General features: G+C 37.3%; 1 protein-coding gene across 1 annotated transcript in view; it reads left to right on the plus strand.

Moving 5' to 3' along the window:
- Positions 1 to 22,468, plus strand: part of Spink5 (serine peptidase inhibitor, Kazal type 5) — a 57,464-nt gene extending 34,996 nt beyond the window's left edge. Inside the window, exons 16-32 of the mRNA XM_021214321.1 lie at positions 6 to 61; positions 744 to 871; positions 1,452 to 1,512; positions 4,499 to 4,626; positions 6,839 to 6,932; positions 8,070 to 8,197; positions 9,632 to 9,704; positions 10,361 to 10,488; positions 10,652 to 10,730; positions 13,447 to 13,574; positions 14,513 to 14,582; positions 15,259 to 15,348; positions 15,455 to 15,582; positions 16,167 to 16,263; positions 17,018 to 17,148; positions 19,370 to 19,460; positions 21,163 to 22,468. Of these exons, the coding sequence (XP_021069980.1) occupies positions 6 to 61; positions 744 to 871; positions 1,452 to 1,512; positions 4,499 to 4,626; positions 6,839 to 6,932; positions 8,070 to 8,197; positions 9,632 to 9,704; positions 10,361 to 10,488; positions 10,652 to 10,730; positions 13,447 to 13,574; positions 14,513 to 14,582; positions 15,259 to 15,348; positions 15,455 to 15,582; positions 16,167 to 16,263; positions 17,018 to 17,148; positions 19,370 to 19,460; positions 21,163 to 21,180 (1,628 nt within the window). The 3' untranslated portion in view covers positions 21,181 to 22,468. The remainder of the gene's footprint in view (positions 1 to 5; positions 62 to 743; positions 872 to 1,451; positions 1,513 to 4,498; positions 4,627 to 6,838; positions 6,933 to 8,069; positions 8,198 to 9,631; positions 9,705 to 10,360; positions 10,489 to 10,651; positions 10,731 to 13,446; positions 13,575 to 14,512; positions 14,583 to 15,258; positions 15,349 to 15,454; positions 15,583 to 16,166; positions 16,264 to 17,017; positions 17,149 to 19,369; positions 19,461 to 21,162) is intronic.
- Positions 22,469 to 25,878: the final 3,410 nt, after the last annotated feature.

A 25,878-nucleotide genomic window follows, 5' to 3' on the forward strand; every position in this document is an offset into this window, starting at 1 on the left:
TTCAGGCTTTCCTATACGCCTTTCCTCGAGAGTTGCCTTATTTGGAATCTCTTTTGTGAATGTAATGGTTCTCTCTCTCTCTCTCTCTCTCTCTCTCTCTCCCTTCCTCTCTCTGTGTCTGTCTGTCTGTCTCTTTCTCTGTCTCTGTGTGTATGCATGTGTGTTTTGCACTCACATCGGTGTGTGGTTATGCATCTCCTGTATAGGGAAGTGGAGGCCGAGTAGGAGAGTTGTCAATTCCGAGCACACTGCTCTCTGACAGGGTCTTTTGCTGCCCTAGAGCCTGGGGCTTTCTCTTTCCGCTAGGTAGGCTTGCTGGACAGGAAATCCTGGGGATTGGCCTACCCCCTTCCTCCAATACTGGAGTTACAGGCACACACAGACATGCTTATCATTTTGTATGAAAGCTAGGAATCAAAAATTGCTATTATTTTGCATACCACAAACTCCTATACCATCTAAGACACTAAGCTCTTATTCCTTTGTCTCCTATGGTTGCTATATCAAAATAAAGTTTAAGATAAATATTTTCTAATTATTTTAATAGCAGCAATCTTATGTTCCAAATACTGTGTTACTTAAGCCTGTCACAGTAGTAGTAGTGGCTAAAGCTGATATCTGACATCACTTTGTCTGTGCTATTTTCTTGCAACACATCACAGTTTTCAAAGGAAGTGAGGTGGGTAGGGGGGAGTTTTGCAGTGTTTAGTGATCTGGTTCTCAAATCTTTCTTCATTTGACAGGCGCTCTGTAGTAAATACCGTACCCAGTTACGAAATGGGCGGCTCCGCTGTACCAGAAGGAATGACCCCACCGAGGGCCTGGATGGGAAGATCTATAAAAATGCCTGTTCCATGTGTGAGGCCTTCTTGTGAGTACGGCTGAAGCCAATACTGTTTGGTGTCAAATGTAGGGATGGCTTACTTCAGAACACTGATGATGAAGCTTGTCTTTCTTTGTGCTGAGTTTTGGGGCGGAGTATATTCTCATCAAGCCACACACTGACAGTCCTTTGTACTGCTTCAGTGTTCTGAAAGATATTTAAATTATCACCATGGTAGTATCATGTGCTAATACCAGATATCCCCAGAGTTATGTTAATAACTCACTGCCATGACTAACACAAAGGTAGAGTCGTTCGATGATAACGAGTTGAAATTTGTCAATACTAAGCATTTTTCTCGTTGTGTTCTGTGAAGAAAGATAAATCTTCATTCATCAAAACAGAGTGGCAGATGTGTTTGCTGGGTTTTGATGGCATTAATGTTTTAATTTTTAAGCAATGTTAAAAGGAAGAACAGCAACATAGAGGAGAATATTCACTAACCATTCAATTACCAAGCTAAGCCTATAGAGACACTAAAGTAATTGGACATTCTACCTGAGATGTTTCTGTTTAAGATGCTATGCATTGGTGTTAGAAATAATTCTTGCCCGCCCATCTCTTGCAGCCAGCAAGAAGCAAAGAAAAGTGAAGCTGGTTTCAGACCAAAGGTTAAAAGAGAAGCTAAGGTATACTGGGATACTCAAAATACATTGGAAAGGTTAAGTTTTGCCATTTTGCTCTAAACATCACACAGAGAATTATTGAAGACCCTCGCTTGAAGGAAATGTGGTGTTATATAGTTCAGAGTTTGACAAGACATTTTTTCTAATTGTGTATTTAAATTAGCTTACCGAGTAGTATATTTCTGTAAGATGTTGTGTGTCCTTAGTTTTATGTAACTATCTAGCCACCAAATCCTGGTCTTAGTAACCAGAAAGTATATTATTTCATTTTGTGGTCATGCAACCTCTGCCACTACTACCACCTCTGCAGTTATAGCTATAAAAATCAGTCATTGAATTACAAACACGTAAAGGTGTCTAGATTCTCTTGGATCTTTATTCACAAATATCAGGGTCACGGGAAGTGGGTGGCCAAACTTTGATCACAGTACACAGCTTCATATTTACTTCATTCTCTGAATGTATCATAAAAATTTAAGTCTAGAGAGAAAGAATATCTTAGTTGCAAAATGGAGGCTTTATTGGTATTAGCACCAATTTTTCAAAGTTCTTACAAAGAAGGAATAGAATTTAAATATAGAGATCCTGAACCCCAACCAAGCACTCTTCTTAAACATTTTTGCTTTACTTTTTCTGTTTGTCAGCTTTGAGGGAGGAATGTTTAAAATACAGCATCCCTAAGAAATATTTTTGTTGGTCCAGAATTACTAACTCAAGATAACTTACGACACTCAGTGCTAACTTCTCTGCACCCATCGAAGGCCATGAGCACTAAAATCAAATCTCTAAAGAACCACTGAATTTTCAATCCTACAGGACTACTTGCTTACAGTTGAATTGCAAGTAACTGTGAATCGAAAGTTAAAAATGTGAGTGGTTTAAGTTTCCAATGTTTTCAAGAGAAAGTCCTTCAGTATAATGCAGGTCTCAACTTCACATTAGCCTCAGATTACAAGATGTATTGCTTATTGTATCCCTAATTGTGATCAGCCAAGTGACCATGCAATGAACACAGAAAAAGAGAAGAGCTAGGTAGAAAATATGTTCTCTTATCCTTATTGCATTTTAAGTTGAGATAAAGATTTTAGGAGAAAAACAAAATCACTCTTAGCTGCATTTGCAAATAAATATTGCCTGCATACTGACCATTATTTAAATCATGAAGGATATTTTTTATTAGATATTTTCTTTATTTACATTTCAAATGTTATTCCCTTTCCTGATTTCCTCTCTGAAAACCCCCATCCTCTCCCCCCACCCCCGCTCACTAACCCACCCACTCCCACTTCCTGGCCCGGGCATTCCCTTACACTGGGGTATAGAGCATGAGAGATATTCTTATTTCCATTTTATAGATGAAGCATTTAGTGCAAAAAGTGGTAAGAAAGCTCATTTAAACTTCATTAGTAGGAAACTGGAACCATAACAATATGATGTAGCCTTGAACGGAGTGGTACTTGCCAGGCCACACTTGGGACAGTATTCTACACTCCCCAGGAAAGGAAGAGATTCAGGACAACAGATCATGTTGAATTCATGCCACAAACAGAAAAACTGCCGTTCCTGGGCATATATGGCACTTGAGAAAGAATATTGGGAGTCATAGGAGACCTGGCATAAGATACAGTAGCAGATGCTTCGTGGTTGTGTCCCTGTTTGCTTCAGTCCCTACTCAGCTACGAGCATGTCGCGAAACATCTCTGCAGCTGCAGCATTTGAAGATACCAAGACGACACTTATAGAACAGCAATGGAGATTCATTAAATTCTAATTACCCTCTCCAGCCCCAGGGGGAAGTCTCTAGAGAAGATAGGACTTGACTGGATCTGAGGATCAAAGCAACAGTGTCTGAAAAGGAAAGGCCCAGCCGGAAGGCCCACTATTGAGAATTGGCTTGTGTGGAGGGTTTAAGATGTGGAGTTGTTCCCAGATGAGAATCTAAAAGTTACTCCTTGTCTTGCATGGTACTTCTGAGATGGTTAAGCAGATTATGTCCATCAGTGCTGAGTCAGGAATAGAGGTTGCCAAAGTCAATTATTTTATTAAGTTGACTTAAACAGTTGTTAAAGGGGAAAAGCTTTTTTTCCCCCAAATATTGGGAAAAATATAATTTGGAAGAAGAAAAATATTCCTGATTTTTCTGAAAGAAATAAAATATGTCATCTTCATATGCTGGTCTCAAGGAACATACTCATTACATTTTATTCATTTAGAAAAATAAACCCTAAATGTAGGAATCATATAAGATTTGTTAGGGTTCTTTTCCAATACCTCTCAAAGTAGTTCTGTAGCTAACTTGTTGCAACTATCTGGTAGGAATGTCCTTTGGGGATAAACCACCTGGATGAAATAGCTGCAGGTCTTGAAGTTGCAAAATAACTTTGTTATGGATTATGTTAAAGGGATCAAGAAAGTAGAAATAGTACAGGAACTTTGACCTTTTCTTCAGAAAATGAAGGTGCTTGACTTTATGGTATGTGTGCTCTTTAATTGCATTATGACATAATACAAATGACCAATAAATCCCGTAGCAAGGATTGTGCCCAAATGCTCAGAAACTGTAGTTTAAGGACAGTGAGATGACCCAGCGAGTAAAAGTACTAAGTCCCAAGCCTGGCAATATGAAACTAATTCCCAGAATCTACATAGTGGAAGGGGAGAGCCGACTGCTGCACGTTACCCTCTGACATCCACCATGGACACACATGCATTCCATTAAAGAAATAAGTGTAAGCAACATATAAAGGAGAATCCATTTTATTAAGAGAATCGTACATGCATGTGGATCCAGGGCTCAGTGTTAACATGTATGAACCAATAAAGACTTTTATATGTCCTGCTTGGTTGGTAGGAATTGAAGGATAAAATCGCCAGAGGGAAAAATCCTTTGGTCATTTTTATTTCCTCTCCCAGGAAGTGCCAAATAAGAAGCCATCAAAATGTTATCAAAGAAAATATTTAGACTCTTGAAATTCTCTTCTTCTTTTAGGTTGACTGCAGTGAATTTCTGGCTCTTTCAAAAGGTGGAGAACTGTACTGCACACGAGAAAATGACCCTGTGCGTGGCCCAGATGGCAAAACCCATGGCAACAAGTGTGCCATGTGCAAGGCTGTCTTGTGAGTACAACACACAGTGCAGCTCCTACTGAGAGTTAGGAGGCAGAGGGGCAATTGTCCTGAATGTAGGCTTATACATATATAATACTGCATGTGGGAGACACAATGCAGCTCCTACTGTGAGTTAGGAGAGGGGAAGGGACAACTGGCCTGAAGGCAGACATATACGTATATAACACTGTATGTGAGAGACACAATGCAGCTCCTACTGTGAGTTAGGAGAGGGGAAGGGACAACTGGCCTGAAGGGAGACATATATATAACACTGTGTGTGAGAGACACAATGCAGCTCCTGCTGTGATCCAGGAGATTTGGAAAGGCAACAAACCTATAGACTTACACATATAGAATATTGTATATGATGGACACACAGGCAGCCTGTACTGTCAGGAGAATGGGAGAGCAACAAGCATGTAGACTGCACATGAGACAAACATTGCAGTTCCTACTGGCAGTCTAGACATAGGGAGAGGCAACATGGCTGCAGACTTAAACACATATAATACTGAATATGAGAGACACACAATACTGTTTCTATTGTGAGAGAATGAGAGAGAAACAGGCATGCAGAATACACATATATAATATTATATATGAGAGGTGCCCAGGGAAATTCCTACCGTGAGTTAGGAGAGTGGGAAAGGCAACACACACACACACACACACACACACACACACACACACACACACAGTGTATGAAGACACACAAGGCAGCCCCTACTGTGAGTAGAAGAGTGGTAGAGACAAGATTGTTCAGACTTACACATATATAGTATTGTGAGACACACAATTCAGTTCTTATAATGACTTGAGAGAATGGGAAAGGCATCATGCATGCAGACTTACAAATATGTAATATTGTGAAACACACAAATGGAGTTACTATTATGAGTGAGAAAAGGCAATAATTGAGGTAGACCTACACATATATTGTACATGATATTACTTGAGAAAGAAATGATTATCAGTAAAGTATATTCAGATAGACCTCTCTTCTTCATTCTCCAATAGTTATAATTCTAGAAACAGACAATATCCTACTAGATTGCTGCATTTTTATTAGTTCTTTCCATAGATAATTCTATCTTTCCTGATAATACATTTATCTATTGTCAAATAGATCTCTTTATGGTTTATCTTACAATTCAATTTAGGAAGAAAATACATAGGTTTTATTGATCACTCTGTATTCCTGGAAGTATCATATTTCAGGAAAACATAAGTAATGCCTCATTCAAAGTTTAGAAGTATATCTCAAATAGCCAAGTCATTCAAAAGACATTTACTGAGCACTGTTAGTAATCAATATATATGATTAAAGAAAACTGAATGAGATGTATTCTTCTCAGAGATCATACAAATGGGTTTCTTAAACCTTTGCCACTCTCAGCCCCTTTTTACTGAGAAATTTTATAGTGTCTCTGGATATGTAAAATAAATATGCAAATCAAATACTTATTAGCATAAAGACCTTTAAATATAACAATTAATTGCCATTTTAAGTACAGAAAATCGAATGGATGATGTTGTTAGACTGTAAATTAAGAATTAAATCATGGATGTTCACACTGCAGGACACAAAACATTTTAATTTTTTTAAAGTTGGTAATCATTTGTAATTTAATATGAAGTTTTATAATCATTAATGTTGAGAATGCAGTTTGCATAAATATTGAATATTAAATTGCAGAAGTATACTTTTTTTTTTTTTTTTTGGTTTTTTGAGATAGGGTTTCTCTGTGTAGCCCTGGATGTCCTGGAGCTCACTTTGTAGACCAGGCTGTCCTTGAACTAAGAAATCCGCCTGCCTCTGCCTCCCGAGTGCTTGGGATTAAAGGCGTGCGCCACCACGTCCGGCTTGCAGAAGTTTACTTGAAGTCATTTCAGAAATTGGTGGAAATTATAATCTAATCTGAAGAAAAATTTATTTTAAAATAATTTTATGAAAAAAAAAGCTCAAGGTTCTAAGCAAACATTTAGGAAATGCCAATTAGCTGGTAGTTAAGGATACGTTTTTCTAAGTATGATGAAAACTTTGAAAAGCACAGGATGCCACAGAATTCATCTCGGGTATTTTCTGAGAAGTTAGCCTATAACAGATGTTAAATAAACACTGATAACCAATCTAGACCCAATTGAGGCATTTGATAGGTTCATAGAAATGTGTTCTTCCTTTGATAAAGTATTGTTCTTTCCACTTTCTGACTTTCAGCAAAAAAGAAAATGAAGAAAGAAAGAGGAAAGAAGGGGAAAATCAGAGAATCACCTCCGGTGAGAGTCCCAGTGGTGGGAGCCCGAAGGCTAAGGTGAGAGTCCTGACTTCCCCTGCCTGAGTGGGCTGAACTCATTATGGTGTGACTGTGCCAGGGCGCAAAGTCAAGGGAAATGCAGCAGAGGGTGCTGAGACCAAACAAGCCTTACACTGAAGCCTGCCCAGTCAAGGCATTGGCACTTTCTGCTACTCTGTGACTCCTAGCTTCTTTAAATCTGGAAATAAAGACAGTGAATCTAGCCAGTCTCTTGAGTACTCTAGTCCTTGGGACAATGTTCATGCTCATCAACATCTTCACTTTCTTTTACTATTCTTTTATTGTGGATGAAGCTAAGTCTTTGAATTAACTTTTCTACTCTCCAAGGCAGGACAGTATGATAGAACAGAGCAAATGTAGATTCATTACAATTGGCCCCTTACCATATGGACTTGGGAAACTTTGAATAAATTACCTCATCTCTCTTTTCTCAGTGTTCTTTTAAAGAGACAGAGGAAAATAATTTAGATACCTTGAGAACATTTGAGATATTTTACAGCACCAGCATGACACAGTTGTATGAGATGCAGCACCAATTTGTGAGATTTCTGCTGTCCATTCTTCTGTTTTATAGCCTTGGCGAAACCAAGACCATATCCTTTCTCCCAAATATACTACCTGTAATAAAAATCTGTCTTTTCTGTTTCTTTCTAACTCTTCTGCTTTAGGATGATGAATTGTTACTCTTAGGAAGTAGATAGGTTCAGGCTGGTTGACTGTCTTCTCTAGACAGTGGAACCTGTCTGATGAACATGTTGCCTTATTTTGGGGCAGGAGTCATAAATGCTGTCTAAATAAACAAAGGAAAGATTGTTTCATTGAAACATACATCTGTACAAGGAGAAATGTAGGTTTGGTCTTTGGTATACAGTTTTCTGACCTTTGATCTGTGCTATCAGGCCTTAAGCACTTTATAATTTCCCTGTGTATATAAAGCTATGAAAACTGGCCCCTTATAATTAGAATATAGATGAATGTAGCCCCGCCCCATTTCTCTGTAGACAGCAACCCTAGGTGATGAAATATTTACAAGGGTGAAAGGAAAGTGCGTTTCTGATGCTGATCACTCCATGAACTCAGTAGTAACACAATAAACTGAATAACTATGTGGTCTGATTTCTTTTGCCTTTTCAGGATGAATGTGCTCAATATCGGGAAAGCATGAAACATGGACAACTCAGCTGTACTCGTGAGAGTGACCCTGTACGTGGTGCTGATGGGAAACCCTACAACAATAAATGTGTCATGTGTAAAGAACTACTGTAAGTGCTTTTCATAGCCAGTATGTCTAAAAGACAGCCAGACATCTCCTCTGAATTAAAGACATTTCTTCTTTCCATGGTTCTCTCCATGAAAGTTCTTTGCATTAACCACAATGGTCTTTTTTTTTCCTTGTATTTCCTAAGGGACATAAGCCTGAGAGGATCAGTTAATTAAGTGACTGATTGTCCTCTGTTTGCCATTGTAATTCTGTGACATCTAAATGTCATATAGGAAGTTGTCCATTTCCTTGACATAGTGACATTTAATGATGATCATTTGGAATAGCTGCCCAGTGTTTAAGAGAGCTGATTTCTTGTCAGGTATATGAAACATATTCAACTACAGAAACAGGAGTTGGTTAGTTCTATTTATTTTTCCTTGGTGAATGGTTTTAGAGTATTTTATGATAGGTTCAGCCATTTTGATTCCTCTTGGTAGGGTCAGTAACACAATTATTGCTTGTCCAATCTATAAATCGAAATTATCCTAGGTAACCATGAACATTTTATGGATGTTTTTAGTTGTGGCATTTAATTGATAGGTGATTAAATCACATTTAATTGGGATTAATAAATAAGTAGTTTCTACCTCTCATCCACAAGGTATAATTCATGCATTCTTCACTTTTCTGAAGGCAAGGTGATGAACTCTTATCAAAATGCTGACATTCTTCTTATAAGAAAAGTGAAATTTGCTTTCTTAAAAGTATCATGAAGAATAGACTTGAGCACTCTACGTAGAAACCAGGTTTTCTGTCCACCAGCCTAGAGCATATTCTGTGTTATTATCATATGTAACATATATTGTTGAGGAGAGACCTGGAGCTGGCTGGCCAATGGCCTTCATAGATCCTCATGTCTCTATATTCCCATTGCTGGGGTTATAAGCATCTGCCACCAACCTCTGCTTTTGATATAAATACTGGAGATTTGAACTCTGGTCTTCATGTCTGTGAGGTAGCAGTCTAACAACTCTCCTGATAATTACTAAAGGTTTCAGACAAGAGGTATGACTATAATCAGAATTTCTCCATGCTGTGGCATTATAGGTATCCCTATTTTCAATAATCAACTTTGTTAAGAAGTTATGACTTGTGTTTCTTTGAATTTTTTATTTCTTTATTGATTTATTAAAAATCTATTTGGGGTCATGTTCTAAGAAATAACAGTATAATAATATTTACTTTTGTCTCAAAATCATGGAACACTGCTCTAGGCAATATAAACTAAGACTGGAGATGAATTTGGATATCTACTAGGAAGACTGTATTCAAATGATTCGATAATGTATTTTTTTGTCTAAGGGACCCTTACTCTAGAATCTTAGTAAGAGAACAGGGTGTGTCTCTCAAAGATTAGGTATAGAAGGAACCTTCATGTCCTTTACCCTTGTATTTGTGCCAACAAGATGACAATACACCCTTTCTTTCATAGGCAGAGAGAAATGGAGGAAAAAAATAAAAATTCTGCCTCAAGATCAAATGGAACTGGATCAGCAACAGGAAAGGTCAGACACTGCTGAGATTTAGATGTGACCTTCTGGCTTAAGCCATCAAAAAAATGTGGGAAGAGATTATACACATGCTCAGTGAAAATCTTCCTTTTAGGATATCAGAGCTAAATGGGATTTTTTATATTGCTGCTATAAAGTTACTACAGACAAGGGCTCACAGTAACGCAAGCTATTGCCCTATGTTTCTGGTGATCAGAGGTTTAAAATGACCCCACTAAAATCAAGGTTTTGTTGGAGTTGTGTTCCTCTGTGGAAGCTCAAGGGTAGGCTGTTTCTTTGTCCTCTCTGATTTCCAGGAACTCCCTGTCTTCACTAGTTGGCAGCCACCTTTCAGTCAGCATGCTTACTCATTCTTACAATCCTTCTGATACCAGTAGCTCTGCTTGAACATAAATTTTGTGATTACAATGGATTACTCCTGGATAGTGTCCCCACTTCAAATACAACTGATTAGTACTCTGAATTCTGTATTTATCTGTAACTGATAAAGCAACACATTTACAAACTCCAGAACTTAAGATATTCATGACCTTCTGTCATAGTCCTACCTCGGGAAGGTTAAGTGACTGTCAAACTTTTGAATGGAAATCTTTGCTAAATAGTATATAAACATAGCATTTCTGATTATCTTTCCTTTTTTTTATTTTCAGGATGTATGTGATCAGTTTAGAAGCCAAATGAAAAATGGGAAACTCCTCTGCACACGGGAAAGTGACCCTACCCGGGGTCCGGATGGCGCAATGCATGGCAATAAGTGTGCCATGTGTAAGGAAAGACTGTAAGTGCTTTCCAAATCAGAGCTTGGACTGGGGGTCCAGAGAATATAATAATCATGTTGCAGCAGTTTGAGCAGAGCAGCAACTGTTTTTGAAGTGAGTCCTATAACTAATGAGATATTTATTCACTTTAGTAGAAATGTTTCTTTCAATCCCTTCTCTCAGGGAAAGAGAAGCTGCTGAAAAGAAAAAGAAAGAGGACGAAGACAAGAGAAACACTGACACAAACAAGAGCGATAAGGAGGTAATATTTCAGACATATTAATATGTGAAGTTATGGAGAGATGATGATGGCTTGGAAGTTGGCATGAAGTTACCTGTCAGAAAATGAGCTTTATTAATAGAGATGCCTCCATAAGAGTCATGGCTGGACCACAGTGAACTAGGTGATCCTTATGAGGGAAATTTCTCATGGTGGAGATAATATAAATGGATCATGAGGTAGCAGACAGTTACAGACATTCTAAAACCAACCCATTAGTGTACAAAGTTAGCTTACAAAGAAATGCTACATCAGACAGCATGAGAGAGATGGCTGATTGAGGGAAGGAACAAAAATAGACCATGACAGTTAGAGAGTTAGAGAGAGCTCTAAGGTTTGGGGAGCCTGGCCATAGCTCAAAGCCAGTTTCAGGAAAGGCATCAGAATTGTCTGGTTGGAGTGGCACAGATAAAAGCATTTATGTGCAAGTGTTTGCATAAGCATAGGAGACAGTGTGCAGAAATAAAAAAGCACTTATTTTACACACTTAGTTTGCCTCCACAAAAGTTAAAAGACCAGAATAACCTTAGGTGAGGTAGATACCAGAGCCAGCAAGGGAAGTACAGCCTGATGTCTAATCTCCTAGACTCTGTGACTTAGCTTAATGACCATCTAAAGCCACAGGTCCACCAGAAGGTGCATTGTGAAGGGAATTCATTTAACTATTTAGAAATCCCCATTCTCTTTCAATACTTGACAGTAAACAAAAAAGATACAGCTAGCTCTATCAAAAATATTAGCAGAATGCTCTAAAGCCCTAAAAACAACACATGCAGGTACTACATATCCACAGGACCAGCAACGAGAATCAAAGTGTTGTGACTAGCCACTCAGTGACTATCGTTTGAAATTTTAAAGCTCAAATCGGGCGAGGGGAAAGGGCTCCTGCTTGGGAGTCTGGGAGGAAAAGGAAAACACCAAAAATTTCAATCAAGAAAACCAGGAAAGGGGATAACACTTCAAATGTAAATAAAGAAAATATTCAATAAAGTCAAAAACATTAAAAAAGCAAACAAAATAAATAAATACATTTGGAAAGTGCATGGTAACTTCTCCATATGACACTTGACTGCCACCTAGTGTTGTTTGGGGCTTTATAAATAGTGCTCACCTGTTCACAATGACAGCTGACTATTCATTGTTATACAACACATCTCACCAATTTATCAAATCTAATTAGAAAGACAGAATTGTAATTCCCTCTAAATATAACATTGCTTTTAGTCGAATTCTCTCTAAATACAAATTATTGCTTATAGTCGTGTCAAAAGAGGAAAATAGATTTCTTTATGTATGCAAATCAAAATAAGGTTTGAAAACTCATGTCTAAGCAGTTCACACACACACACACACACACACACACACACACACATATCTTATGAATTTTTTAATTTTATAACTAAGAACAGACCAAGAGACAGAAATTATAAACAAACAAGCTCAGGAGATCAGTTCCCCAAAGCTGGCAGTAAGGTAAGAATGAGTGCTTGCCAGTCTTCATGTTTGTGTGCAGTACTGTGAGTATCTGGAAAAGAAAATAATTCCAGCTAGTGTTTGTAAGACACATAAAACCATGGACAGATGCTCAACTGCAGAGATAACTTTAAGAATTCAATGTATTAAAGAATGCACGTGATTGTGAGTGGAAAAAAGCAACCCTAAGTCACTATCAGTTTTATAAAGATGGTGTCTCCAAAGTCTTGGCAGTTAAGGGAAGTTTGAGGTAAAATCTCACAGGAACAGTTCCCTTAACAATGTTTTAAGGTTATTGTTTTATTTACAGAAAAAAACAGCTTTGTACTCTTATAAATTAATGACTTTGTTCTCTGTCATGTAAAAGTAAAGAAGTAAAAATGAGGAGACTATCTGAAGAAGCTTCCTCGTCACAAATCCATTATTCATTTTGATGGGTTTTTTTGAGTTTTTTTGTTTGTTTGTTTGTTTGTTTGTTTTTTTAAGATTTCTGGGCCTTTTATCAAATGTAAAATGAGGATAATGGATGCACATCTCATGAGCCAAGATGTAATGCACATGGTAGAAAAGATCTTTAAGATATGATTGTGTAGGCAAGCTAGCTCAGAAGGTAACGGCACTTGCCACCATGCCTGCAACTCTGAGTTAGAGCCCTGGGATTTACATAGTGAGATGAGAGAACCAGCCAGGTGAATGTTTTCAGTTCATTCTATATATCTATATTTTTGCTTGGTTCCTTACTTGGTTTTGGAAACAGGGTTTCTCTGTGCATCCCTGGCTGTTCTGGAACTTGCTCTGTTGACCAGGCTGGCCTGAAAATCACAGCAAGCCATCTACCTCTGCCTCTGCCTCTGAGTTTACACTACCAGCACCTGACTTCATTCTGGATTTTGAACATGACCTTTTTACATGTGAAGTAGTGAGTACAGCTGCAGACAGGCAGTTTGGGGGCACAGCTTCAAAGACCATGTATACAAATGAGGGGAGCTGTCTTAGGCAGCAAGGGAATTCCAATGAAGAAGACAAATTGAACAAAGTTCCCCGTAAATCGAAGTCCATCCCTGAAACATCATTTTCCCTCCTACGCTTCACCATCATGCTTCTTTCAGATGGATAATGTTTAGAGTGAGGGAGTGATGTGCCTCTTCCTCTCTGGCCATCCTGGTGCTGCTGGACGATAGATGTTAGGCTACAGCAACAATATGTTTCCCTGTCGTCTTGTCAGGATCAATGCCATGAATTCCGAAGCATGCAGCTAGATGGAAGGCTGATCTGCACCAGAGAAAATGATCCCGTTCGAGACGCAGATGGCAAGATGCATGTTAACAAGTGTGCTATGTGTCAGATGATGTTGTAAGTGGAGAGGCTTATCAATGAGTTTAATAAATCAGCTTGATGCCAGAAAAGAATTTCTGTCATTTAAAAATGTGTGAGATTTGGTTTCACACATTATAGATAAATACACCCTCATTTACGAAAGTTCAATTTGTTTTCCAAGTTCTCAGTGAGAAACTAACTGTTCTTTTAAATAAGAAACATAATCATACCAGACGCTTCTATGGTAATACAATTCCAAGTCAAAGGAAAGCATTTAGGCACTGATGAGACCCATGTATTTCACAGAACTGCAGGTCATATATATTGAAAGAACTACAATAATAGTTTTGGTGGAGTTTCAAAGATATAATATTTTCTAAAATGTTCTTAAGCTTTGAAACATCTTTCTATGTGAAAAACAAATAAAACTAGGAGTTTAAGTGGAACACAACTGTAAAAGTATCACAGGAGAAATGAAGCTACTGTCTATATGATAGGGTAAAATAAACACTATTCTCTCTTTCTAAGATTTATTTATTTTATTGCATATAAGTATGCTGTTGCTGTCTTCAGACACACCATCAAAGTGTGCCAGATCCCATTACAGATGGTTGTGAGCCACCATGTGGTTGCTGGACTCATGGATCTCTGGAAGAGCAATCAGTGCTCTTAACCACTGAGCCATCTCTCTAATGATATTCTCTTAATAAACGACAGTCCTTTAGACTTTGAGTTAGGATGATAGTAAAGCCGCTGAATCAGTAAATGTTGAGACCATTGCCGCAAAAGGATGTGAGCAACCCTGCCATCGGAGACAACATGGATAATGTGTGTCTAGATGTTTAGAGTCTGGAGACAATGGTATTAGATTTGTTAGTGTTTAGTATTAGAAAAATACTTGCTTAAAGATAATTCAATATAATCCTCGTAATACTACTCTTTGTTTTCTTTCTTTTCTTTTTTAAATTCTGCAGTGAGCGCGAAGCTAGTGAAAGAAAAATGAGAGAAGATAATTCACACTCCCAGCCCACAAATGAGGCAAAGGTTGTGTTTTAACTAAGCCTTCGATACTAAAGCCTTGACCTTACCACTCTCTCTCAGAATTTTACCTTTCCATATAGACTCTAAATAAGAAAGATATTAACTTTTTACTTATTCAATTTTTGTTTTGACTTTCTTACTTTCTATTTTAATATAAGATACACACACACACACACACACACATACACATCCTTTTAAAAATTTTTACAGAACTCTCCTATAATGTATGTGAATTATTGTCTTTCTGTTTACCAGAATTATGGATTGGAAAACCAAAGGACACAGCTTTCTTTCACAACAACTGCATGCTTTTCTTGGACACGTTTAATGTGAAAGGAGGCTCTAGACAGCCTGTTAATTTTGACTCTAGTGACTCATGTAACAAGTCGACATTTCAAGCCTTCTGTTCATCTTCTCTTTGATGACTTCCTCAGTTTTTCTCCTGATGGCTTTCCATGCATCTGTGAATCAATAGTGTGCATGTATTATAATACTTTCTATCTTTGTGTCTGAAGAGTCAAAAGAAGGCAGACATCTTCATTTAGTCATTCACAGACTACTGTGAGAGTCTCCTTGGCTTAAGAGTGTGGAATTGTCAGAAGAGGGAGGATGAGTGGGCAAAACCCATCAGAGATGAGGCATGTCTATCAGTCTTGTCTTATGTTTCCTTGTCTTTTAGGACCAGTGTGGGGAAGTTCATAACTCAGCAGAGAATGCCAAACTGAGGCAGGCCAGGAGTTCTTTGCCCGACATCCCTGGGATCAGTGAAGTGAGTACCAACCCGGAGCCAAAAGATATCTCCTAAAGCTGAGTTTGAGAAAACCACCAACAACAAAGGAAAAGTTCACGCTCATCTTCCCTCGCTCCTTTACTAGGATGCGTGCAGTGAGTTTCACCATCTCATGAAGAACGAAAAACTTACCTGTCCAGAAACAGATGACCCGGTGCGTGGTGCTGATGGAACCTTTTATCAGAACAAGTGCCACATGTGCCGAGATGTCCTGTGAGTAGTATCATTATCCTCAGAGCCAGACGGCAGGGAACGCACACTTTTACAAACTGATGATTGAATAAATGTATGTGCAGAAATCTAAAACATAACCAAAGGCCACAAGTTAAGACCACTTGATGCAGCAGAAAGAGTACTTGGGTCTGGAGACAGGAAATGAAGTTGTGTGTTCTTACCAGGGCACTCATTCCAAATCCTTGATCCAAAAGAAAAGCTATTTAAAAAACATGTTGTAGACCTTAGAATGCATTAATAATAAGGATATCGTGGGATTAATAATTTGATTGATAGACAAACACATTTCAAGATGAGTGCACACTGTGGTGGTTTAAAGTCCTCATAAGAAAAAAATTAATACTCCTTAGGTTTTCATAGATAATGGTATTTGAGCTAAGGCTGTATTATCAGTTTTGCTCAATGTTAGCCACCTTTGTGTGTTTTTAAAACATCTCTTTCTGGTCATATCCTGAAGGAATGTCCCCTCATCTTTTCCAAAAACTGTCTATCTTTCCATGAGAAGATACATAGCTAGTCCTGGTGAATGATCTTTTTATATATTTTCTTCTCTCTTCTTCCAGTGAAAAAGAAGCTATGCAAAGGTCAGGGCTTCAAGAAAAGCCATCAGACATTAGGTCTACTAAAGAAGGTGATCCACAATTTTCCAGCTCCTCTCTGGTAAGAAGCTTTTCCCTGGATTTCTCGAGTCAGCTGCCCTTTGTCCTCTGGGACTGGCAAGCCTGACAGTATCTTAATAACAGCTTGAAGAAAGGCATCATAGTTATTTCACTGGAGCAGCATAATGAGAACCTTTGCTTACAAGTCTTGCCATGTGCACAGGAGGTAGTGTAGCTGAGATAAAGAAGCACATTTGGTTTTGTTTGTTTTTGTTTTTTTGTTTTTTGTTTTTGTTTTTGTTTTTGTTTTTTTACATATATCTTTTGTACATCACAGAAGATAAAGACCAGAGTAGATCCTGGGGAGACAGAGCTAGCAGGACCTAATTCTTTCAGAACAGAATCTGATCTCTTAGAGTAATCAATATCTTGATGTGGCAGGTCCATACAAAAGTTCATTGCAAAGGTAATTAATTTTTTTAAAGTGAATATTGTTCCAGCGTGATTATTGTTCTAGAATCCTTCCTAGAACTGTGACCCAGCTTACTAAGCCTCATATTGTTAAAGTGTCCTTTTTACTGATTCATTCCTGGTTTCTTCTTGAATATTAATATTCTTTGGTTACAAGAAGCCAAAGCTTATACGTTATGTCGACCCAATATGATGTCAAATAATATGTGCATTTGAATAATATATATCACAGCCCACTTCTTAATCATCGACACAGATGCAATTAGGAAAACCAAAGCTTCTCCAATCCCATACAACCCCTTGAAAGTTCTTAAGAAACTCTGCTCTCTATCCTACCGTTGCAGGACTCTGACATGTGCAAAAACTACCGAATATTACCCAGAATGGGTTATCTTTGCCCAAAGAATCTAAACCTTGTCTGTGGTGATGATGGCCAAACATACTCCAACCCTTGTATGCTCTGTCATGAAAACCTGTGAGTACCCTTTCTGCACCATCTCTACTTCCAGTGTAGAGGTTTCCAGCTGTAATATTGCCAACAGTAGTGCAATGATATTAACTACATGTATTTAAAGGTATCTATTAATCACCAGACCAAAATTCAAAATTTGTGGCTTATCCTTCTCATGTTTAAAACAAAAACTATATAATAGTATTTCTTTTAGTACAACTGTTTTGTTTCTATTACTTTATACTTTAGAGTAGTAGGAGAACAGAGTGATGGTGAGGTCAGAATTATTGGAGAACATCTGTATAAGCCCATGCAGACTCATGCATATTCATGAGAATGTGACACACGGGAGAAGAAAGCAGTTGAAAACCATCTCACAAAATGGTTTCTGTACTACCTACAACATCTACAATGACTATAAGACAGTCATTGGTTTCCCATCGCCTATAAGCTTTCCTCATAATGAACCTAGTCCAATTCAATAAAAAGCATACTTGGATTAATGACCTATATGATGTCTGTTCCAAGCTTTATTATTGTCTATACATCTTGGGTTATTATCTCATCTCTTGAAGTCTCAATTTCTTTGTTGAAGAAATTGGAGAAAATTCCTTAAGTTTCTAAGTTCCTGGCTACTGAGCACAACTTGCATATGAAAGTATAGTTTAAGTCCAAAAAGTGTTCAATTCTTCCACCAATTGTTTTAGCTTTGTCAGTTTTCTCCTCAAATGCTGATTATGCAATAACTTCTCATTGCCCCTATACACATCACTCACATTCTCTCAGCTTTCCTGTAACCAATTTTCCTTGGAAGTACAGTGGCAATGCCTAATAATCAAAGTGTGAATATGAACTGTGTGTGTACATGCTGTTGTACCTGTATGTATACCATGGTGATAGGTCTGGTTTAATATTCAGATTTTATAACCTGATGTGGATTCTTGTTATTGTCTAAGTACTTGGACGAGCCTGATAGAGAGAACAAGTGATTTATCAAATATCACAAAACTCATCACACCCTTGCTTTTCCGGGTCTAAATAATTGTGGTTTTCCTATTGCACTATTGCCATCTCCAATGCAGTGGTTCCACTCTCATTTGTGAGACTGTAAACTCCTTTGTTAATATAAAAATGGGACATACTGTGTGGATTCAACATCTATCATCTCATGGGTTCCAGGAATATATCAATGGAAATAAAATATTTAAGGAGTGAATTAACCTTTGCAGGAATTCAGTATATATACTTAATTCTACTTCTAAATCCATCACTGACTTTTTATTATAAACCTGAGGACTTTTATCATTGGCATTATTTAATCAAACATTTTATTAAGTATGCCAATCCAGGGTGACCCTCTAATCAAGAAAATTTCATGGACAGAAACTCATGTTTTGGAAGGTTAATGCTGCCTGCCGCTAAGGAAGCTGGGACTAATGTCAAGACTCACGCTTCTCATGGAAGAGAGACCAATTTTTTTCTAAGGGGTTAGATGAAACTATAGTGATGCAAGTTCACACTAGGCAATGTCCAAAATCAAATTCTGCTTCTGTGATAGATGGTGGATCTTCCCCCTCATCACCACATATGAGATGTGGAGTCTTCCTTTACAATATTTCTTAAGTGAGGGGTCTGGAAGGATCTTGAAATTCATTCAAATATTATTCCAGGTTCTAGAAAGAACCCTGTATTGTTGTATTTTGTTCTATTGTCTATCCGTAAAGTGATATTATAGATACACTATATAATCAAATTTCTCACGGAGATCTGATTTTCTCTGGGAAGAATGAAGTCACATGAGCTAGTGAGATGGCTCAGCTGGCTGTTTCCACCTGCCTACCTGAGTTCAATCATCAAAACCTGCAGAGAAAGCCATAAACTGGTTCCCAAAAGTTCTCCTCTAACAACTACATCTGTGCCATGCTACATGCGTGCCAAAGCTCATAACACACACACATACACACATGGGCACACACAAAGTCTGAAGGAGATTTAAATTTATGAAAGATCTTTGTATTAAGAACCTAATGACTCTATCAGGGTTGAAATGTGATGAAATAGGCTTAGAATAAGATAAGTTTAGGAACAAAAGAGAACATGCGTCAATATATAACAGAGAAATGGTTCAATAAATACCGTATGCTTTAGACTAATTTTAGTTTGCATGATACTCAAATATTACCTGTATTTGTTTCGTATTGTATCTGGGTATTTTCCTATTATTGAAACATCTCTTCTCTTTTAGGATGCGTCAGACTAATACACAAATACGTAAACAAGGGGCATGTGAGGAGAGCAGCAACCTGAAGACAGTATCTACTGGCACACCTGCATCTGTGAGTGCACTGGCATTTGGAGTTAAGGTGGTAGTTGTTGAAGGATCCTGTTTTGGTTATATTGCACTGGGAAATGAGAATTTGTCTGGCCAGAGAAGTCACACTAGTAGGTCATATGACTCCAGAATTAGCCGCATTATTACAGGATGATTAAATAATAATTGAAGCATATGGTAATAAGCATAGACCAATTGTAAGATGAGATAGAGGTCAAGAGAGGCAGACATTAACATCCAGATCAAAACTTTTTCTTTGTAATACTCAAATCTCCAGATTGCAAAGAATTTAATTTTCCTCCATGCTAGGAGATAGCCTCCTACTTTAATACCTAACAAGATATTTGAACATGCATTATTTACTTTGGAATTCTCTATGATGACTCCATCTTAAGTCCTTTTCCCAAGCTAGATGACATAGAACTTGATAATGTAGAAACCTCTAAATGAAAATAATGTGTTATATAAGATAAACATGAGCTTGATTTCTCATTTTTGATGTTTTTCATGTAGGTTATTTCTAGTGAATCACATCTAAACTCTTAATATTACAATGAATTATTGAAAACATTCAATAATATACATTGACTTTAGAATGTTATCTATCATTATATTATTATTATTGTTATCTGAAGAAATAACCCAAGGAAGAAGGAATTTAAGAAAAAGTCTTAAGTATGAACTTAGAAGTAAAACAAATGTGGACACATTTATTATTTAATATGAATAAATGAATTAGTTTAACTAATTGTATTTCAAGAGAATTATTTATTTACAGGTAACAAATACTATTTAATACTGATATTTACTAGAATTATTAGTTATTATACTCCATTATGATGCCACATAAGACTTGAGAAATAACAAAATTGGTAAATATCTACTTGATTTGCAAACCTTAATCAAGCGTATTCCATGGCACAGGAAAGTACAGGTGGAGAGATTTCTAGTCTCAGATCAACACTGGGAAGACATTCTGTAATTGGCTGATGGCTGGAACCTTCCAACTCCTTCCCATGTGAACTTGCACCTAACTTAGCTATGCTAGGCCTTCATACACATATATAAAAGCAATTAAACCAATTTTAATGCATGATTGTTTGCTATTTTATTGCATATTAATTATTAGTGGCTTGCTTCCTATTGTATCCAAAGAATACACTCTTCTTCCTTCTCATAATCCCACTAATACATATCTGAGAACAACAGGATCCTAGTAATTTTCTGAAAGCTCAATTTAATAGAATTGCCTTGAATCATGCTTCTCTGTAATTTTCATGCTGTGTGGGTCACTTGACAAAAGTAGTGTGGGTTTCACTACTCTATGTGAAACTTACCTGTAGATTATATAGAAATAAATTTCTTTAATACAGGATTGCACCAGAGGCATGACCTAACTTGGCAATTTTGAAAGCCACTAAATTGTGAAGCATATACCCTTATCTGTGAGACATTGCTAATGGCAGTGTTTATTATTAGGAGAGAACACAAAATCAATAGCAGAGTTAAGCCATTTTTGCTTTGTGTCCACCTCAATATTTGATGCATAGTAGGTGCTCAGGTAATAGTTATTACAGCATATAGAATGTGAGCGTGATTTAATATCCTTAGATCATGGCACAGATTAATGCATTATCTTATGGTTCAACCATAACCTTGTAGTTTCAATGAGTTCTAGCACCTAACTTATCGATCTTCTTTTCCAGGAAAAAATGATGCAATGATTGGTGAATTCACAGAGAAAAAGCTAAGCCTCGATTCTGAACTGCCTGCCTTCACCAACTATGTATATAAAGAATTCTTCAAACTCATCTTTTTACTATAGAAAATAATGCAGAGCTGTTGGTATTGGACTCACTAGTTTTCAGTCTTTCCATCTCTTTCCCTCTAGACTCAGTGATCTGAGGACGTGGGGAAATCTCCACTCAGTCTGTGCTCTGGAAATCTGATCACAATGTTGTCTATCCAGCTGCCTGTTTAATAAAAGTAGAAGCTCAGCAGAACATCCTTTTGGGGATTTGTTTATCACTGCTAGATAATAGGAATATTATTAATAGTTGCTGAATATATGGTGCCCTTTGTCTTGCTAAACACAGTGGTAGACAAGTTGCTGCCATCATTGAAGAAGTGGAGCAAGATGGACTCTGAGGCATCCAATACATGTATGAAGCTACCTGTTAAAATGTCAGGCCCCTAACTAGTGTCTGTATTTCCATAAATACCATACCTCAATTATATAAGTTTTATAGTTGACACCATCCATTACTTTCTCATAACTAATTATTTATCTCTTTATAATTATTTTGTTTAATTTTTGAGATTATACCATTGCTTTCCCATGCTATAGCATGGGAAAGACTGAAGAGAAGAATCTACAAATATATGTAAATCTCTAGAATGGCAATCTCCAACATAAATGTTGTATGAGTCATATATATGTATGTATGTATGTATGTGTATATGTATATATACATATACACATAATTTAAATTTTGAGTAGTTAGCAAAGCAAGTAGGTAAAACTAATTCTAATTATGTTATCTAGTACTATATATTACTCACTAAGTCAACTAATATAAATGTTTTATTTAATAAATCTTTGATATTAATGTGTATTTTCCACTATTAGTACCTCTAATTTGGAACAGTCTTATTTCAAGTGTTCATTGGCCCCATGGAGCTGGAGGTGGCTGTAGTGGATAATGTAGCTATACCATGGGATAAAAGATGGGAAATCTGAGAAAGTTACATGTATTAGATAGGGATGACATGAAACAAAACTTGTGGCTTCAGGATCTCTGCTGAACTCTGCTACTCTCAGAGTTTAGTTACTGGTGTTCTGTGGTAGTGGTAGATGCCAGATTTACACCAGAAAGCACAGAAAGCATATCTCCAGTGACTCTCAACTACATAAAAATTGTTCACAGTGGAACTGACCCGTTTGGATCTAGGAAGATAATTTTGTATTTTCTCTCTGCTCTTTTGTTTTTATAAATAAATCTCCACTAAGCCAAATAGAGGATTTTATGATTGTTGTCCTTTGTAACTGAATGAAAATTAGTCATTCTTTACGCTACATTTTTCTGTGTTATCAAGAAATGAAGACTGGATTATCAATAACCATTTGTCAAGCATGGTTGAACTATGTTCCTGATAATTCTGCTATGAACAGGATGGATTCAGAGATTATCTGAAGCTGTCTCCTTCTCGGCCAGCTTTTGAGAAATATATTTGTCATGTCATTTTTAATATTTTATTGATGTCTAATCAAGAAAACCTTTATATTTTATATTAAATACAATATGCATAAAATTCCTTGATTTAGCCAACCCATTATATTCATTGTGAAACTTTGTTTCATATTCAAATTCATTAAGAATATTGGCCTACATACAATATATGAAGCACAGATAATTTTAGCCTTTAAATTTAAATCTTAACCACCAAGATGTCTCCTTATATAAGAAAAACGTATGGAATAACAAAAGAAAAGAAGCAAAGACAACCAGTATTTACAGCCCTCTTAAATGAGTGGAATTTGGAATGTAAGGCACACCCTTGGAATGTACATCCACCCAGAAGTAGATCCTTCAGTCCTTCCTCCATAACTTCCACAAGGTTTCCCAAGCTCTGACTAATGTTTGGCTAGGCATCTGTTTCCATCAATTCTGGGTAAAGTCTTTTTGATGACAGTTAAGCTAGGCTCCTGCCTGCAAGTACAGTCAAATATCATAAAAGGCTCAGGGCTGGGTTTTCTCTCATGGAATGTGTCTCAAGCTGGGCCAATCATTGGTTGGCCCATCCCTCAATTTCTGGCCCATCTTTTATTCCTGCATTCTTTTATTCCTTTATTCTTTTATTCTTTTATTCCTTCAAATCTTGTAGGTTGGAAAAATCATGGGCTTAATGTTTACTGGCTGGGTTAGTGTCACCATCCATTGGAAGTCTCGCCTGGTTACAGGAGATGGTCTATTCAGACTGCCTATCCCCCACTGCTAGGAATCTTAGCTAGAGGAGTCATAGATTCCTAGGAGTTCCCATTGCATTACATTTCTAGATATCCCAGTGATGCAGCACCCCAATTCTAGTTCTCTTTCCCAGTATTCTCTCCCTTAGTTCTCCCTGCACCTCATCCCTTCTGTTTTCCAACCCCACACCCTTCCCCACACAGCCCCCTCCATCCATTCACCCTCTCCAATGTCTAATGTATTTCAGCTTCTCAATGTTATTTACACATCTTCCCCTGGAACTCCTTTTGGTCTGTGAACTCTACCATGGCTATCCTGTGCTTTATGAATAATATATGTACTTATATGCGAGTACATACAATGTCTTTCTGGGTTATGTCACTCAGGATGATCTTTTCTAGTTCTAGCCATCTGCCTGAAATTTTCATGGTGTCATTGTTTTTGATGCCTGAGTAATAATGCATTGTATAAATGTACCACATATTCTTTATCCATTCTTTGGTTGAAGGACAACTAGGTTGTTTCCAGTTTCTGGCTACTACAAATAAAGCTCCTATAAACATAGTTAAGCAAGTGTCATTGTGATGAAACATCCTTTTAGTATATGCCCAGAAGTGGTCTAGGTGGATCTTGAGATAGATGTATTCACAATTTTCAAATTGACTTCCAAAATGGTTGTCCTAATTTGCTCTACCACTAGCAATGGAGGAGTGTTCCCCTTGCTCCACATCCTTAGCATGAGCTGTCATTGATCTTGATCTTAACCATTCTCAAAGGTATAAGATGGAATCTAGGTGATTTTGATTTATGTTTCCATGATGACTAAGGATATGGAACAATGAAGTGCTTCTTTTTCACTAGAAATTCCTCTGCTGAGATCTGTACCCATTTTTAATTGGGTTATTTGTTTGGTTGATGATCTTATATTTTGGTTATTCGGTTTCTTGTGTTCTTTATATATTTTGTATATCAGCCCTCTGTCAAATGTGGAATTGGTGAAGGTATTTTCCCATTCATTTTGTCACTTTGATGGTATCCTTGACTTACAGAAGGTTTTTGGTTTCATGAAGTCCCATTTATTAATTGTTGATCTTAGTGTTTGAACTGTGGGTGTTCTGTTCAGGAAGTTGTCTCCTGTTCCAATGCATTCAAGGCTATTCCCCACTTTCTCTTCCATCACATTCAGTATATCCAATTTTATGTTGAAGTCTTCAATCCACTTGGACTTGAGTTTTGTGCAGGGGGGTAGATGTGGATCTATTTGCACTCTTCTGCATGCAGACATCTAGTTAGATGAGCATCATTTGTTGAAGATGTTTTCTTTTTTCCGTTGTATAGATTTTGTTTCTTTGTCAAAAATCAAGACGTGTCCATAACTGTATGGATTTACTTTTGAGTCTTCAGTTAGATTTCATTGATCAACCTTTTGTTTTTATCCCAGTACCATGCAGTTTTTACTACAATTGCTCTGTAGTACAGCTTGAAATCATGGATGGCGATATGTCCAGAAGTCTTTATATTGTCATTTTAAAGTTAGTCCATTAGGGCAACATATGGCAAGAACCATAGATTTGGGTGTTTTGAGACAGGTCTGAGTATTAATCAATATCTAGTCTCTTTTCTCAATATTAGTTCTGGCATTCGGAAGGGTCTAAAAAAAATGCTAAAATTATTTTGATTTTTCTTCTTCCTACAGTCTTCAGGATTAAATGATGTTTGTAGACACTGTGTGGTTGCAGTATGAAGCAAACTTTATCTTACAAAGTTGGTACTTAATTTTACATAGTTGACACATCTTATCTGTGGGTTTTATTGGTTATTTCTCAATGCTTATGTGAGAAATATAGTGGTCATCATGAATACTCTAGTGTCACAAGATTCAGAAACCTTGACTACGGGCAATTATATTCTTTTTTCCCATTTTTTATTAGATATTTTCTTTATTTACATTTCAAATGCTATCCCGAAAGTTCCCTATACCCTCCCCCGCCCCTGCTCCCCTACTCACCCACTCCCACTTCTTGGCCCTGGCATTCCTCTGTGCTGGGTCATATAAAGTTTGCAAGACCAAGGGGGCAATTCCATTCTTGAGCTTGTATAATTATTTACTCGGTGACTTTGCCTGGCTGTGCTATTGACTACATTACAGAGATTGGCCATTTGTTTTCACCTTGTGTTTCCAGTGTTTACCTTACTGTTTTTGACCAATCCTAGACCCCTCAAGCCTCTGTAACTCTCCAGAGCAGTGATGAACTGTTAATGAGTTTTGCAGCAAATCAAAGTAGAAAACATGGATTATTTACTTTCCAGCGGAAAGTAATTTAACATTCACTGTTATTTCTTAACAATGAGTGAGTCAGTCACTGTGACCCAAGGACACCTACATCAATAGCCATGGTTATAAGCCATCAAAATAAGTGCACTGGGAAATTTCTATAATGCAGATGGAATAAA

This window comes from Mus pahari, chromosome 15, assembly GCF_900095145.1.
Source record: "Mus pahari chromosome 15, PAHARI_EIJ_v1.1, whole genome shotgun sequence".
In the NCBI taxonomy this organism is placed as follows: Eukaryota; Metazoa; Chordata; class Mammalia; order Rodentia; family Muridae; genus Mus; species Mus pahari.